This window comes from Artemia franciscana, chromosome 9 (genome assembly GCF_032884065.1).
Source record: "Artemia franciscana chromosome 9, ASM3288406v1, whole genome shotgun sequence".
Taxonomy (NCBI): Eukaryota; Metazoa; Arthropoda; class Branchiopoda; order Anostraca; family Artemiidae; genus Artemia; species Artemia franciscana.
In genome coordinates this window covers 21,130,749-21,146,456 of record NC_088871.1, presented here as the reverse complement: position 1 = coordinate 21,146,456, position 15,708 = coordinate 21,130,749, and the positions used below count along the sequence as shown (strand labels likewise).

Here is a 15,708-nt window from a genome sequence, read left to right as displayed (position 1 = left end):
ACAAAAAAACAAACAAATAAACACGCATCCGTGATCTGTCTTCTGGCAAAAAATATAAAATTCCAATTTTTTTTAGATAGGAGCTTGAAACTTCTACAGTAGTGTCCTCTGATACGCTGAATCTGATGGTGTGATTTTCGTTAAGATTCAATGACTTTTAGGGGGTTTCCCCCCTATTTTCTAAAATAACCCAAATTTTCTCAGGCTCGTAACTTTTGATGGGTAAGGCTAAACTTGATGAAACTTATATATTTAAAATCAGCTTAAAAATGCGATTCTTTTGATGTAGCTATTGGTACCAAAATTCCATTTTTTAGAGTTTTGGTTACTATTGAGCCTGGTTGCTCCATACAGTTCGTCAACACGAACTGTTTGATATCTATTTATATCTGTATTTCAGTCACGGGTATGATGAGCTTGTTCCTGATCGTAAAGCGGAATTGTATCTATAAAGTCTGATTATGATCATTCACTGCTTGTTTACGAACAGGTTGATAGCTTATGAATATACAATAGGGTCCGGATACTTTACAGCGACAGACCTTTGTCATCCTGTTTACATATTCCATAATGATCTGTATAATTGCCGTGTTAATCGCTAGGCTCAGGGACTTGCTTCCTGTTATAAATACCTGAAAAGGGGAATATGTTTCATTGATATGGTTAGTGTGGTAATTTAGGGTGTGTGTATCTAATGCAGGAATGAGAAAAGAATTGGATGTATAAATAATTTGGGTTTTTGGGGGTGCGTTCAAGTTTCTGTTCTAAAGCGAGCAAGCTTGTTTTAGGGAGGGGACAGCCTTACAAGGTATCTTTAGGTAGCCATAACTTGTTATTGCTAAAGAAGTGGACATGTGCATATTATCTTCAGTGGGATCTGGACCAGGGACGTAATTTCTCCAAAATCCCTGGGGGGACTTGGAGTCGATCTTACCAAGTCAAATGAAAAGGACCCGATGAAAATGGAATATTAACCATATAGTACAATAAAGGCTAAGGTATACTGAAGAAAACTAATTAATTTCTGTGGATGCTTAAATTATGTAGGCCTGTCTTAGTCTTGACCAGAGTTTAGAAGACGCTAAATTTCAGCTGGGTACGGTGAACTAGAGCCTTGGAGGCAGTTGCCTCCCGCAAAGCAAATTAGGTCCCAGATCTGGACCCCTTGAAGTGGGGACGGTTATCTTAATAGTAAAAATTTATCTTAAAGTGACAGATCCCTTGATGTAATTTTTTGCTCTCTAGCATCAATTTTCATTTAGCAAATTTGTTGTTCGTAGAAGCGAAGTAAGCAAAATTGTCGTTTTTGTATCAGTTGTTGCTGACATTCTGGAAAAAGAAGCCGATTTAGCATGTTTCCAGAACATGCTGTTCTGAGTATATTGAACCACCTAGCCGTCTATAATTATCAAGCTTATAATCTTACATGGTAATTCTGTTAGGCATGTAGGCTACATAGGATATTTTCGGGCGAGGGACAATAGTGGAAAAAATACTTTATTTTATAATTTGAATGAATAGTACCTCGAAATCTTGGAAAATTTGGATTTTACTAATTTTTCTTTTGTTGGGGAGGGAGAATTAACACCTAATCTGTGTATCTCAACGTTAGATAGGAATAATCCTCCTTCCCAATTAATGTGGCCTATTATCCATCTCCTCCTTCCCAAAATTGGATTCGCTGCTGTTTTAAGTTTCCGGAATATTTGATAGCTCTCAAGGCGGAATAAATGTTAGGTTAGACGTCGCGCTTTCATCTGTAAAACAATTTTCTTGATTTAAAGTTATTATTCTATGTCAAGTCTTTGGCCACAGAGTTTCATGCCTTCCCCACCTATTAAAGGCACCGATAGCCTAACGGCTATTGGTGCCCCCTGTTATTTCGAGATAGGGCCTGGCTATCTCTTTTTTCCCTTTGTTGAAGGACGAGAGCCCCACTTGCCAGCCTCAAACCGGTTTTGACAGGAAACACTCATCCCTCAAAGGATTGGGAGGATCCCCTACAGTCCGCTATCCATCAGCGGCAAGCGACGGCACTTAATTTTGAGAGCCAGTACTAGCAAGAAAAGTTCTTTCCCCCACCTCTGATTGCTCCTCATGGTATCTTTTATTGCGTCACGGTCGGTGCTTCCCATGTTCACGGGAATTTACCCCTTCCCCTCCCTACTTGGTATGTTTCTTTGCAGCCATCACTGGATTCAATTTATTCAGTCGCGGCAGCGTCTTCCACAAAATACCTTCCCTCATGCTCAGATGTCGAGCTGGACAGTAGCCGAAATTAGCAGTAGCAGGTCCCTACTTTTGTCAACTACTTTCAGAGACATCACGAGAAGGTTGCCGCATCTACCCCTTGGGGTTGTGGTTACTTGTCTTATTTTAGCGTTGGCCTCTTTTGGATTGCGGTGTTAAGTATAAATAAGGGCTTGTTTCTTACTTCATGTTTAATGAATTTAAAATAGAAATTAATTTGATTAGAACTGGTGGCTATGTTTAACAGGGATATTTAAAGACTTAGGTTTGTGAATTTTCTTCCAGTTGCTTTATCTTTGGTTGTTATTTGAGATTAATTAAAAACTAGAAACATATTGGAGAAAAAGGGTAAATTCAGTCTAAAAGAATTAGAAACTCTTTCTGATTGATCTGAATTCCTATTTTTTCTTCTAGTTTCAAAATTACCATAGCCTGCTCGGCTCTCACTGTTCCCCTTGCATATTCTAAAAAGTTTAGTCTTTATTTTCTGTCGCTACAATACTGTTTGTCACTGTGTAAACAACCCCCTTTTAATTTCCGTTTACTTTTGATTTCTTTTCTGCTTGAATATGTAAGCCCTTTTATTAACATATTATTTTTCTTTTTCATTTAGTTCGGATGACGACGACACAACCTCAAGCAAATATGGACGAATGGATGAAGAATGTCCTCAAGACAAAGAAAGATTTGCAAGGTAAAAGCTAATCGTATATTAACCTCTCAAGCGTTCTCAAAAATTGCACTTCAAACAGTTTCTATATTGACAGTTCAGTCTTGCCTTGTTAAACACGCGTTAAGAAGCTAAATTGAGTTGTTTTACCCTTAATATTTTTTTAAATTTTAACACCAAGGAGCTTGATGGAATCTTACAGTCGTAAGGATATTCTCCATTTGATAAACTAAATAAAATTGACAGTCGAATACTAAATAATTGTTTTTGGGAGCTAAATTTACTAGGTTTCAATACCAGAAGATTTCTCTACCATGTGATTGGTTTGTTAGTATCAACAGAAGCAAAGCCTTTTCTTTTTGGATTGTTTCTGCGTGCTTTTCATGGATTTAATATATTTGACTCCTGAACGAATCAAATACGTGGTTTGGTAATCTGTTCCCCTAATTGTACCTGTGAAATACACATGGATCTTACTACTTTCTTTTATCAATCAAGCAGGGGCGAATCTCCAGCATTTTTATTTGGGGGGTGGGGGGTGCAAGAGGGGTCCATATCTTGATAGTCATTGGGCATGGGATATATAATAATTTTCTCTTCAAATTATTGGAGGGGGGGGGGCAAATAACGCATCATTGCGTTATTTGCCTCATTTACACTCTACTGAAAACAAAACACATTATGAACGTTTTTTTTTTCACATTTATAACATTGAAAATCACAAAATTACAGTGAAATAAAGTGTCGAGTTGCTGAGAGTTTCAGGAATTAATACCGTTATATATTAAACATTCGGTTTATTTTCATTGGTTCTTTCCAGTCATCTTAATTATTATAGTGATTAATTTTCTTCAGATGTTTTGAACAATTATAACACACTATTCAAAATACACATAGTTTTCAGTAAAAACGCAAATGACGCAATGGTCTTTACAACTTGTATGGTTAGGAGAGGGGGAGGGGGCAGTAGCCAAACTCCTGTTTTAGTAATTTTTATTCGTTTTACGTTTGGTTTGAATATACAATTGAATACATACTCCTTTTAAGATGTATTTATTAATCTATATTAGTATCTGTAATCTTTATTTTTGATATGATCATTTATTTTAATTTATATTCGTTTTGGATTTCATTTATTCTTTGATAGTAGTTTCAGGTCATTTTGAGTTTGAATTATTATTATAGGACATATTTTTGCTGGTTTTAAGTTAGGAATGGCTCTTCATTTTTCTTTGAAATACTACTTTTTGGGATTAAAAAAAAAAAAAAATTTGATCAAAAAGCCAAATTTTTGAATGGTCCTTGTTCTTCGTTGACCTTATGTTCATACTTGCTCCATAGACGTTTACATCTATAGTTGCATAGTTACATCTATAGTTACATCTATAGTTACATCTATAGAAGTTAGTTTAAAAAGTATGTGTGTTAAAGCAGGCATGACCTTTTTTGGTGCGATCGAGGTTCGAACGATATTTTTTTCGAAATTTGCGAATTACATAAAAACACAGGAGATTATGGGAACAATAGTAAAAATTTCGAGTGATTTAAGAGTTTAATGTTATAAAAGCTTCACTTTCAATGCACATTTCTTAGATCAACTCCAGATAATTTACCTGCATTTGTATTTTATTATTAATTTCAAAGCGACTTTTTTCTTTTTCTCGTGAAATACGAATTAGTAGCGACGCTATTTGAGTATTCTGCGGGGGAAGGGGCTGGAGAAAGAGCCAACAGCACTCGTAGGGAGATCACAACTGCAGGAAAGAACTCATTCGTTTCATTATTTAAAGAAACATCCAATTTATGGTAATTGACAATTAAGGCACACATGGATATTTTTTTTGTCGGTGGGAGGGGGTCAAAAATAAATGTAAATAATATGAAACAAATAAAAGTAGTGGAAATATAGTAATTTAATAGAGGAATTTAGTAAACAAGGGACTTACGTCCGGATAGGGTCTTGGTATCTGTCCCTCTCCCCCAAAAAAGGTTCCTAAATTATCTTGAATTTTGAGCACTTCATATCTAAATTGTAATCCCAAGAAAGAATCCGGCGTTTGTCTCTGCCGCAAACCCTGATCATAACGCTAAACTCCAATAAAAAATTGAAATTCCTGCAAGTGAACCCAATAAGAATTAGTGTTTATCAAATCCATTTAGATCCGCATGTGTCAAATGTGTTTAAGTTTGATCAGCTGGTCGGTAGTTCCATTCGAAAAACCCACACTGATAGACCCATGCTGTGCATTCCGTCAAATTTCACTTTTATAAAGTCTAAAAGAAAAGATTTGAATTTAATGCCAAAGCTTATTTTTTTTTTATAAGACTGGACCTATTTTCTATTAACAAATTTTGACTAAGTACGAAAACGAATTACTCATAAAATGAGGCCATACTATATCGTTAATCATGTTTAGCGAACACACACTAACGTTTTATTGTATCTTGTGTGAAATGAGTAACAGCTCGTTAGCTTCCACTGATTGATGGTTTTTTCAGTCTTTTTTTGTGCAATGGCATCATCTTATGGTTGTGTCAACAATGACTTTTCTATTATGTAGGAGCTGTTTAGGAGTCAAATCAAAAATGTTTACCTCAGTGGATTTTAGCGTCAAAGCACTTGTTTGTCTTTTAACTTGGTACAAGAAAAGGGACTAAGGATTTCCGTTCTACCTCTATCATTATTTTGAATGTATTTTTTTAGTAGCTTACGGGTATGAAATTGACACAAAATAGTGGCATGTGGCAAAATACCTGGGCAATATATAATTTAGGGTATATATTTGCATATAAGGGAGGGTTGAGGGTAAAGTAAAGTGAAGTGCTTTTAGGAATAACTTGAATAGGTACTTTATTATTTTTAGGATTACTTAAAAAATTCCTAAAAGCACTTAACTTTACTCCCCCCTCTCCTCCCTAATGTGCAAATACATAGACCAAATTATATATCTCCCACGCTTTTTGCCATACATTACTCTTTTATTTCAACTTAATACCCATAAATTGAAGCAACTTAATCATGAGTAAATATCCGGGATATATGAGATCCGGGTAGAAAGTGGTATAAGTATAACGGAAAATATCCGGGATATATGAGATCCGGGTAGAAAGTGGTATAAGTATAACGGAAAATATCCGGGATATCCCCTAAACATCAGGATTAATACCAAATATGATTCAAAACATTTTTTACGCATATTCACATGATGATTAATTTTATTTGTATGCTAAAATGTGTGAAAGCACATTCAGGGTCACAAACGTAGTCCACCAGTCCCATTGGCGTAACATACGGGTCTTGCGTAGATGTCAGTCCGTATCTAAAAAATGGCACTGGAACTACCAGTTTCAGAAACTGGATGCGAGTTTAGAATTATTACCGTGAGTTCAATGGAATTTTGATTTTTGTGGGGTGACTCTCTGCAAAGTCTTAAGTCTTTCGACGGGGGGTCCATTGTTAGATAGAATAGAATTGTGGTTGTTTACAGAATATAGCAGCCATAACTTCGGCTATTAGGAACATGGAATGCTCTGAAAACGAAGGTATATGCAAATGTTTGAAAAAGATAGAATATTTAGAAGGAAGTGCTTGGTTTGATAAGCTGAAATGCTCCACAACTGCTATTTTCGTAGCTGTGGGTAAGTTAATTGTTCTCCATTACGTTGGTAAATATTTCAAACACTGAAATAACGTTAAAAAATTAGAAGAGCTCTGTAAAATAAATATTTAGGAATAAACTCAAATATCAACTTCTGAAAATCTCTGAAAGTTTTATTTGCCTAGATCAAGTTAAAGAAAAATATCCAGGAAGTGATTATGACCCCATAAAGGTTGTCCAAAAAGCGATTGTTTACCCTACTTTTTAACTAATTATGAAAATCTTGAATTAGCTAATCCAGACTGAAATAAATAGCATCTTGAAAGCGACTGAGCCTGCTAAATTAAGCTCTTCTTTTTAAATATTTCATCTTCTGTACACATTAGCCTATGTCTGTCTGTTCAGAGCACTATATGCGCTTTTTTTGGAGCTTATGATCCAAAACAGCGAGACTAGTTAAATTTACCGTGAGACTGGCAGGTATCGTTTGCCATCCTGACATAGACAAGAAAATTATGAACTTTTTTTGTCTGATGAAGTCATATTAAAATTAAAACAAGCAATGTATCTTCTTTGTGAGGTTTATTTGCATAATAAGCTTATTCAGTTTGGCTTCTGTGCGGCTCATGCAGCTTCTGCAATACCTGCTCTTCTTTACAATGGACAAAAAGTATTAGTATTTGAGTTAAAGTGATGGTATAATGGGTCATGGTGCGGATTACAGGTTATAGCTGACTAGCCGTTGCCACACCTTTTTTTGTGTGAGTTCAATGAGGACTGCGTAACTATGTTGCAGCTCTTATAATATTGATAGTTTTACTCTTCTTGGGTAGAGTATATTCCTCGTTTCTAGAAGCTAAAATAAGTAGTCACGTTAGCCCTTGTGTAACTAATCTGTCCGCCAAAAAAAGAGAATGAAACGTACTTGGCTATAGTGAGCTGATCTCTGCGAAGTCTTTGTTTAAGCCGAAAACAGGTGTACTGTATTTTTGATCCTGCAAACAAGAAGGATCTTTCCTGAAAGGATCAAGAAGTTAGTTTTGTTTAATGGAGCTGATTGCCCTAAACGAAAACAAACGATTTCAATCAAACAGTTCGTGGTAACGAACTGTAGTTTTTTACTGTTTTAAAAAGTAGAGTTGAAAGAGTCAAACTTTAGCGTAAAGAGTGGGGCGTTGATGAGGAAGCAGCCCCTTTCATATACGAAGTAATTTCTGTTCGTTTTAAGTTTTAATGTCGCTCCTTACTTTCCGTTAAAAAAACTTGTTTTTTTTATTTAATCATGGGATGAAACGGCTTTGATTGTATTTCTTGCTTTGCTACGTAGTAAATAGACATTTAGAGTAGGCTTTTCTGCCCATTTAGGTTCTTCTTTAAAAGTGAAATCTGATTTCTGTTTTAAATCTTCTATTTTATTACAATGGGGATAGCAACCCAATTTGCACGTTATGTTTGGTCCTTCGGTTTATTTTTTCTTTTTCCTTTTTACTTTTGTCATTCTCCATGAAATATCTTTTTCGTTCATTATCCTAATGATTCCAGATCTTCAGTAGACTGTTTATTTTAGTCCCATGCCCCCATCCTGGCTATTGACAAAACAATTTCCTCGATTTGGTACGAACTCAACTTGCAAATAATCATTTATCACCATAGATGTTGGGGCCGGTAGGTCGAGTCGGATACCATTAACATGTTGTTCTTAAAGGCCCAAGAGTTATTTCTGACCCTGGCTAAGAACGCATTTTCTCTTAAGGGAGGGATTCGTGATAGGTGTAAAATCATGCAAAGCTGTGAACAGATTGATCTCTGAGATGTCTTGTCCATAATGTCCATGTTCTGATAGAAGCTTCTTGCTCAAAGGCTCCTTAATTAAGGTCTTGTTTCTATTTCTAGTGCACATCATTTTTTAGGGGAGGAATAGGGGCATTAGCCTGCCTGATTTCAAACAATCGTGGCATAGTATTGGAGTAGAACGTTTTAATTTCTTTTCTGACGTTTGTTTTAAACCTTTAAACCGGAGAAAAAGATGGCTTTGAAGTTTTCTCATCTAACTTTGATAACCTTTAAGCAAAATTGCTTTATCAAAATTTTGCATGTTTTATTTTACTTATTTTTTTGTGTTAAAGGCCATTCTGATTGGATACGCGTTATAAGTTATAACAAAGGAGTTTTTTTTAACAGTGATTGCAGATACCGCTTTTTAGACTTTGCTTTGACTCATTCTTTGCTAAAGACTAAGCTGTCAGAGTTGAGATTGCCGATCCTAAAACTAAAGACCATAGCTTATATTTTCCACATTTTTTTTTTTTTAGAAGAGCAGAAACAAGGTTGAAAAGCTTTTCATGATTTTTTTTTTTGGGATTGGGGATTATAATAAAAAGATAAGTTGTATTGCTGAATGATATGAATAAATCTATCTTTCTGTATGTGAATTCAATTCGGTATTTAGTAGCCTAAACACAAGTATTCTTGGTAATTTTTGAGCAATTTTTGGTAATTTTAATCTATTCCCCTCCCCTCCATGTAAGGTCTTGGAACTCAATAATTAAATTTTCAGAAGATTGTAATAAACGCCAATGGGTTTCGGGTACGACGCAATATACAACTACAAAGTGGATATGTACGTCAGTCGTCTAAATATGTCAGTGAAATGTCGTCCCTGAATCCAACATGTCTGATGAGAAAATAAATACAATTAAATCGAACTAATCAAGATTTGAAGATGTATATATTAAGTATGGTGGGATTTATGAGAATAATTCATGACCGGTAGCTCATCATTAAACCAGAGCATGCAAGTGATTGACGCAAATTTTCTTTTTCATGTCCATTGCAAAATGAAGCTCAAGACAGCAGCGCACCTTGTGAGTAGATTCGTCCTGTACTTTCATAGAATACTAATGTCTTGTGTATTTACTAATTAGTTGAATGCGCTGCTTTTCAATTTGATAATTAACAATAATTAATCATACCCCTCGGGGTATATTGGCCTGTCCTTATTCGTCGGTGATAGGCTCCTTGCATGCTTCTGTTTATAGTATGAACTCGGGTTTGGAAATTGAAAGTTGAAAAATTGTATTGGTGGTGGGTTTATGAATTCTGCCAGAACTCTCTCTAGTCTTGTGCAAATTTAACCTACCCTTTGATAATATATTTCACGGTCTGATATTGACAGATACAGCGTTAAAGTCATCAACAGAATGTATTATATTATATGTTCTGTCGGCAAAAATAAATATGGCGGAAAAATATGTTCATTTCTCTAGGTTTCGCTACAGAATTGGTATTATCTTCTTTTTTATGAGCGAATTTCTCCTAAGCTATGGAAAAATAAACTCTTGATTTGGATATTGAAAACCCTTATAAGCAAGTTTTGGAGCCTTTATTTTTGCTCTTAGGTAAATTCTAATATCGTTGTGCGTTTCAGATTCTATTAGAATTTCAATTTGTATCAAGTGTTTGGTTCATTGGTACCGTCTGTAACTCAAAACTTGATCGCAACTCAGCTAGCGTAATTACTTCTGTTCAAAAATTTATCAGAAAGGTAGAAAAATGGGAAAAGACTGACATACTTCATTTTGGGGACTGCATCGGCTTTGCGTTTCTAATTTGTCTGTTATATTTTTCCAAAATTATTTTCTACTAGGAGGAGATTTCGGTGGATCTGAACCTGTGTCTCAAAGAGGTTAAAAAAATGTACAATCACGAAATTTTTATTTAAAGGTTAGCAAAGTTTATTAGTGGTCTTCCTACGGAATGGCTCTACCCTCTTCAGATCAAAATCTTGAGTATGGGTCTAATTATAGCATTTATTCTGAAAACCGTGTAGAGGCACACGAACGATTTCTTTAATCTGAGGCGGAAACATCTTAAATAGTTGATCTGTTTGTCATAAAGCTGAAAAGGAAGTGATCCAACTTGTAACTTGAATCTTTCGTATACAGACCATTGCTTTTGCTTTATTCAGACCCAAAGCCTGAAAACAATAATAATAATTGATCACTGGTGGTTCTGGCCTCTCTTGGGCCCAGGGCAAAATTTTGATTCCCCCCCCCTCTGTCTCCCAAAAATTTTCAGGCCAAATTTAATTTATTAACAAAATTCATCAGAGTCACGTCATCTTGAACTGCCTCTTCTGTATTAAGCAAAATTTCGGATCCAATTCGCTTATACTTACTGCAAACTGCGCCCTTTACTTTATTTTAGCAAAAATAAAATTTTAAAATTACATGACCGTTGGATTATCTATTTGAAATTTTTCGTCCCCAAAATTCCTGCGCCCGAGGCAAGTACAACCTCTGTCCCCCCTGAAACCTCCTCTGTCACTGACTGGATAAATTTTTAAATTTTTAGACGGTAGTTCTGTTAGTTTTACTCAAAGTTTGTAACACAAATGGCAATGCATATGCGTATCATCGTTTGGCAAAGACTCCAACACAACACAATTTTCTTTTCATTTTTCTAAAAATTGATGATTTTCTTATTCTAGATTCAGATTGACGACTTTTTTGTTTAGTATTTACAAAGGAAAATAAAATCAATAGAAAAAAAAATCGAAAACCAGAAAGTCGCCGAATCTTTGGAAAGGCCAACAACAATATGGAGCTAAGTACTTAAAGTGCAGCTGAAATTCGTCGCCAAGTTCAGTATCGTCAAATTTACTATCAGCCGACGATGCGTGTCACCAATATTGTATTCATGTTTAAGACATAGTAAAAGAAGCTGTTTGGACTATTGATTTATATACATTACTAGTAAAAAAAAATTAAAAAAATCTAGTTTAAAAGTAAAACTTTCCGGGTTCTGGGTCAACAAAAGGTCGAATCTTCTATGGTAAATTCAAGCAAAAAAAAAAAAGAAGATGAATATAATTATGCATGGCTCAGAACTGGCTTGCTTATTTAATTTATATTCCAAATTAGCTTCTGTTTGCTTGTTTTTCTTTTCGATGGGACTATGACTTCAGTATTTGTCATTATAGGGAGGTCAAAAAGTTCTGAATAATTAACAAGTACCCTTATATGGTTACTTTGCTTTAATTTCAGATATTTATGATTTATGCTATCTTAAAGCTAGAGTAGGATTGAAAAAAGATAAGAACAAGAGCTAAGAGCTCATATGGTATGAGCTCTAGCAAAATTCTAAGAATCAATAGATTGATTTAAAAGGAAAATCAGAGGCTTAATGCCGGTCGGGATTTAAAATAAGAGCTCTGAGTCACGAGGTCCTTCTAAATATCGAAATTCAAAATTCATTAAGATCCGATCACCCACTCGTAAGTTATAAATACCTCATTTTTCTGCTTTTTCCTCACCCTTCAGCCCTCAAATGGTCTAATTGGGGATTCAACGACTTTATCAAAGTCAATTTGTGCAGCTCCTGGACACGCCTACCAATTTTCATCGTCCTAGCACGCCCAGAAGCACCAAACTCGCCAAAGCACTGAACCCCATCCCCTAATTCCCCCAAAGAGAGTGGATCCAGTACGGTTACGTCAATCACGTATCTACGACAGTTGCTTATTATACCCACCAGGTTTCATCCCAATTTCTCTACTCTTAGCGTTTTCCAAGATTTCCGTTTTCCCCCTCCAACTCCCCCCAATGTCAACAGATCTGGTCAGGATTTGAAGCAATAGCTCTGAAGCATGAGTTCCTTATAAATATCAAATTTCATTAAGATCCGGTCACCCGTTCCTAAGTTAAAAATTCCTCAATTTTTTTAATTTTTCCAAATCAACATCCCCCCCCCTAGCTCCTCCAAAGTGAACAGATCCGTTTCAATTATGTCAATCACGTATCTATACCTTGTGCTTATTCTTCCCATCAAGTTTCATCCTGATCTCTCCATTCTAAGTGTTTTTCAAGATTTCTGTTCCCCCCCCACCCCCTATGTCCTCGGATCCGATCCGAATTGAAAATGGAGCATCTGAGACATAAGATCCTTCTATTTATCAAGTTTCATTAAGATCTGATCGCCCATTCGTAAAATAAAGATACCTCAATTTTCACGCTTTCCAAGAATTCCGGTTTCCCCGTCCAACTCCCCCCAGTGTCACCGGATCTGGTCGGGATTTAAAATAAGAGGTCTAAAGCACAAGATCCTTCTAAATATCAAATTTCATTAAGATCTGATCACCCGTTCGTAAGTTACAAATACCTCATTTTTTCTAACTTTTCCGAATTGCTCCCCCCCCCCCAACTCCACCAAAGAGGGCACTTGGTAAATATCAAGTGGCATATAGCGATCGCAAATAAGCTAGGACGATGAGATTTGGCATACATATCAGAGACCAGGCCAGACTAAACTAGAAATAGTCGTTTATCCGATTCGATCATCTGGGGGGGGGGGTTAATTCAGAAAAATTAGAAAAAATGAGGTATTTTCAACTTAAGAACGGGTGATCGAACCTTAATGAAACTTGATATTTAGAAGGATGTCGTGTCTCAGAACTCTTGTTTAAAATCCGACAGAATCCGGTGACATTGGGGGGAGTTGGAGGGGGGAACCTAAAATCTTGGAAAACGCTTAGATTGGAGGGATCGGGATGAAACTTGGTTGGAAAAATAAGCACAAGTTCTAGATAAGTGATTAATATAACCGTAATGGATTCGCTCTCTTTGGAGGAGTTGGGGGGATGGGGGGACGGTTAATTCTGAAAAAATTAGAAAAAATGAGTTATTTCTAACTTACGAAGGAGTGATCGGATCTTTATGAAATTTCATATTTAGAAGAACCTCGTAACTCAGATATTTCACTTTAAATCCTGACTGGACCCAGTGTCATTAGGGGGAGTCGGGGGGGGGGAATCTTGGAAAATGCTTAAAGCGGAGAGATCAGGATGAAACTTGGTGAAAAGATTAAGCAGAAGTCCTAGATACGTGATTGACATAACCAGACTGAATCCGCTCTCTTTGAGGGAGTTGGAGGGGGTATTAATTCGGAAACAATAGAAAAATTGAGGTATTTTAACTTACGAACGGGTGATTGGATCTTAATGAAATTTGATATTTAGAAGGATATCGTGCCTCAGAGCTCTTATTTCAAATCTCGACCGGATCCGGTCAGATTGGGGGGAGTTGGAGGGAGGAGCCTAAAATCTTGGAAAACGCTTAGAGTGGAGGGATCGGGATGAAACTTGGTGGAAAAAAATAAGCACAAGTCCTAGTAACGTGATTGACATAGCTGGAACGGATTTGTTCTCTTTGGGGGAGTTTGGGGGGAGGGTTAATTCTGAAAAATTAAAAAAAATGAGGTGTTTTTAACTTACGAAGTAGTGATTAGATCCTAATGAAATTCAATATTTAGAAGGACTTCGTAACTCAGATCTCTCAATTTGAAATCCCGACCGGATCCAGTGTCTTTTTGGGGGGGGGGGTGAGAACCGGAAATCTTGGAAAACGCTTAGAGTGGAGATATCAGGATGAAACTTTGTGGGAAGAATATGCACAAGTCCTAGATACGTGATTGACATAATCCACTCTCTTTGGGGGAGTTGGAGGGGGTGTTGATTCGGAAAAAATTGCAAATTTGAGGTATTTTTAATTTAAGAACGGGTGACCGTTCATGTGGTATTTTTAAAATGTGATATTTAGAAGAAACTAATGTCTCAGAGCTCTTATTTTAAATCTCGACCAGATCTGGTGACAATTGGGGGAGTTGGAGAAAACAAGAAATCTTGGAAAACGCTTTGAGTGAAGAGATCGGGATGAAACTTTGTGGGTAGAATAAGCAAATATCGCAGATACGTTATTGACGTAACCGGACTTGCTGTACACTCTCTGGGGTGTTACGGGGAAGTCCAGTGCTTTGGCGAGTTCGGTGCTTCTGGACGTGCTAGGACGATGAAAATTGCCAGGCGTGTCAGGGACCTGCACAAATTGACTTGATAAAGTCGTTTTCTTCGATTTGGTCATCTGGGGGAGATGAAGGGAGAGGAAAAATTAGAAAAAATGAGGTATTTTTAACTTACGAGTGGGTGATCGGATCTTAATGAATTTTGATATTTAGAAGGACCTCGTGTCTCAGAGCTCTTATTTTAAATCCCGACCGGCGTTAAGCCTCTTGATTTTCCTTTTAAATTAATCTATTGATTCTTAGAATTTTGTTAGAGCTCATGCCATATGAGCTCTCGGCTCTTCTGACCTCGTCACAAGTGCCATATGAGCTCTTAGCTCTTGTTTTAATTATTATTTCAAAATTCAAATTTGTCCGGAAGCTAAATTTAAATAAACTGATTTGTGATTTTGTTTGTAGGTTTTGTTTTTTTCCGTCAAGTTTGTAACTGAATTTATATCCTGTAGTAATTATATATTTTTTGCATTTTACTTATGGCACAAAATCACCGTTTCAGCTTCGAGAAATTGCAAAACGGCAAGTAATTCCATGCAGGTGGTCTAATTGTCTTAAGCATGTGTAAAAAAAAATAACCAAGCGCTAACCTTTAAATATCGCATAAATATTTATGTTGAAATGGGCTGTGGAACGTGCTTTTGTTCTTTACTTTGTAGTTAGACACGTTTAATTTGTACCTGATGTGGAGTCATAAGTAATAGGCACTATACTTGCTTTTGTTTCGGAAGTCGTCCAAAATTCGATTCACTAAATGTCCAAGATTGCTAAAGAAAATCTTATAAACTTTTCATTTGACCTTTATTTAACCTGTGTCCTATGGAGTTTCAAATCTCACAAGCAGTCAGAATAGCACATATAGCTCAATATGTTCGTCACAATTGTGTTTGCTGCATTTATTGAGCTATATTTGTTATTTGGAGATTTGCTGAACAGGAGACGCTGACCCTGTATATTAGCTGTTCAGAAGCCAAATCGATTAACTCCATGTTTAAACTATTTGTAGATTTGGAATCGAAGTACTTTATTGAGGTAGTAGTTCGTTTTTTCTACTGGAAATTTTTATTCAAATAGACTTTTGCAATAAGCTGAATAACAAATTTTCTGTGGTAGTTTTACTGTTTTGCAATACGAGAACCCTCTGAAGATGAGTTTTTGCAAAATGTGTTGAAAATTAGCAATTTCTTTTTGGCTATTTTCTTGATCTTTGGCTGATGCCTTTTGTAGAATGAAACTCTCGTTCCAAAGAATATTCAATAATTAAATAAAATCATAAAACATTAATTGATAATCCAGAATTACTCGAACAGTTTTTTTTAAAGATAAGTGTTATTTTAA

General features: G+C 36.0%; 1 protein-coding gene across 1 annotated transcript in view; it reads left to right on the top strand.

Annotated features, from left to right (window-relative positions):
- The window catches only part of LOC136031127 (aryl hydrocarbon receptor nuclear translocator homolog), a gene marked incomplete at its 3' end in the record, with an annotated part of 112,238 nt that overhangs the window by 20,620 nt on the left and 75,910 nt on the right, over window positions 1–15,708 (top strand). Inside the window, 2 exon segments of the mRNA XM_065710444.1 lie at window positions 2,864–2,944; window positions 9,363–9,383. Of these exon segments, the coding sequence (XP_065566516.1) occupies window positions 2,864–2,944; window positions 9,363–9,383 (102 nt within the window).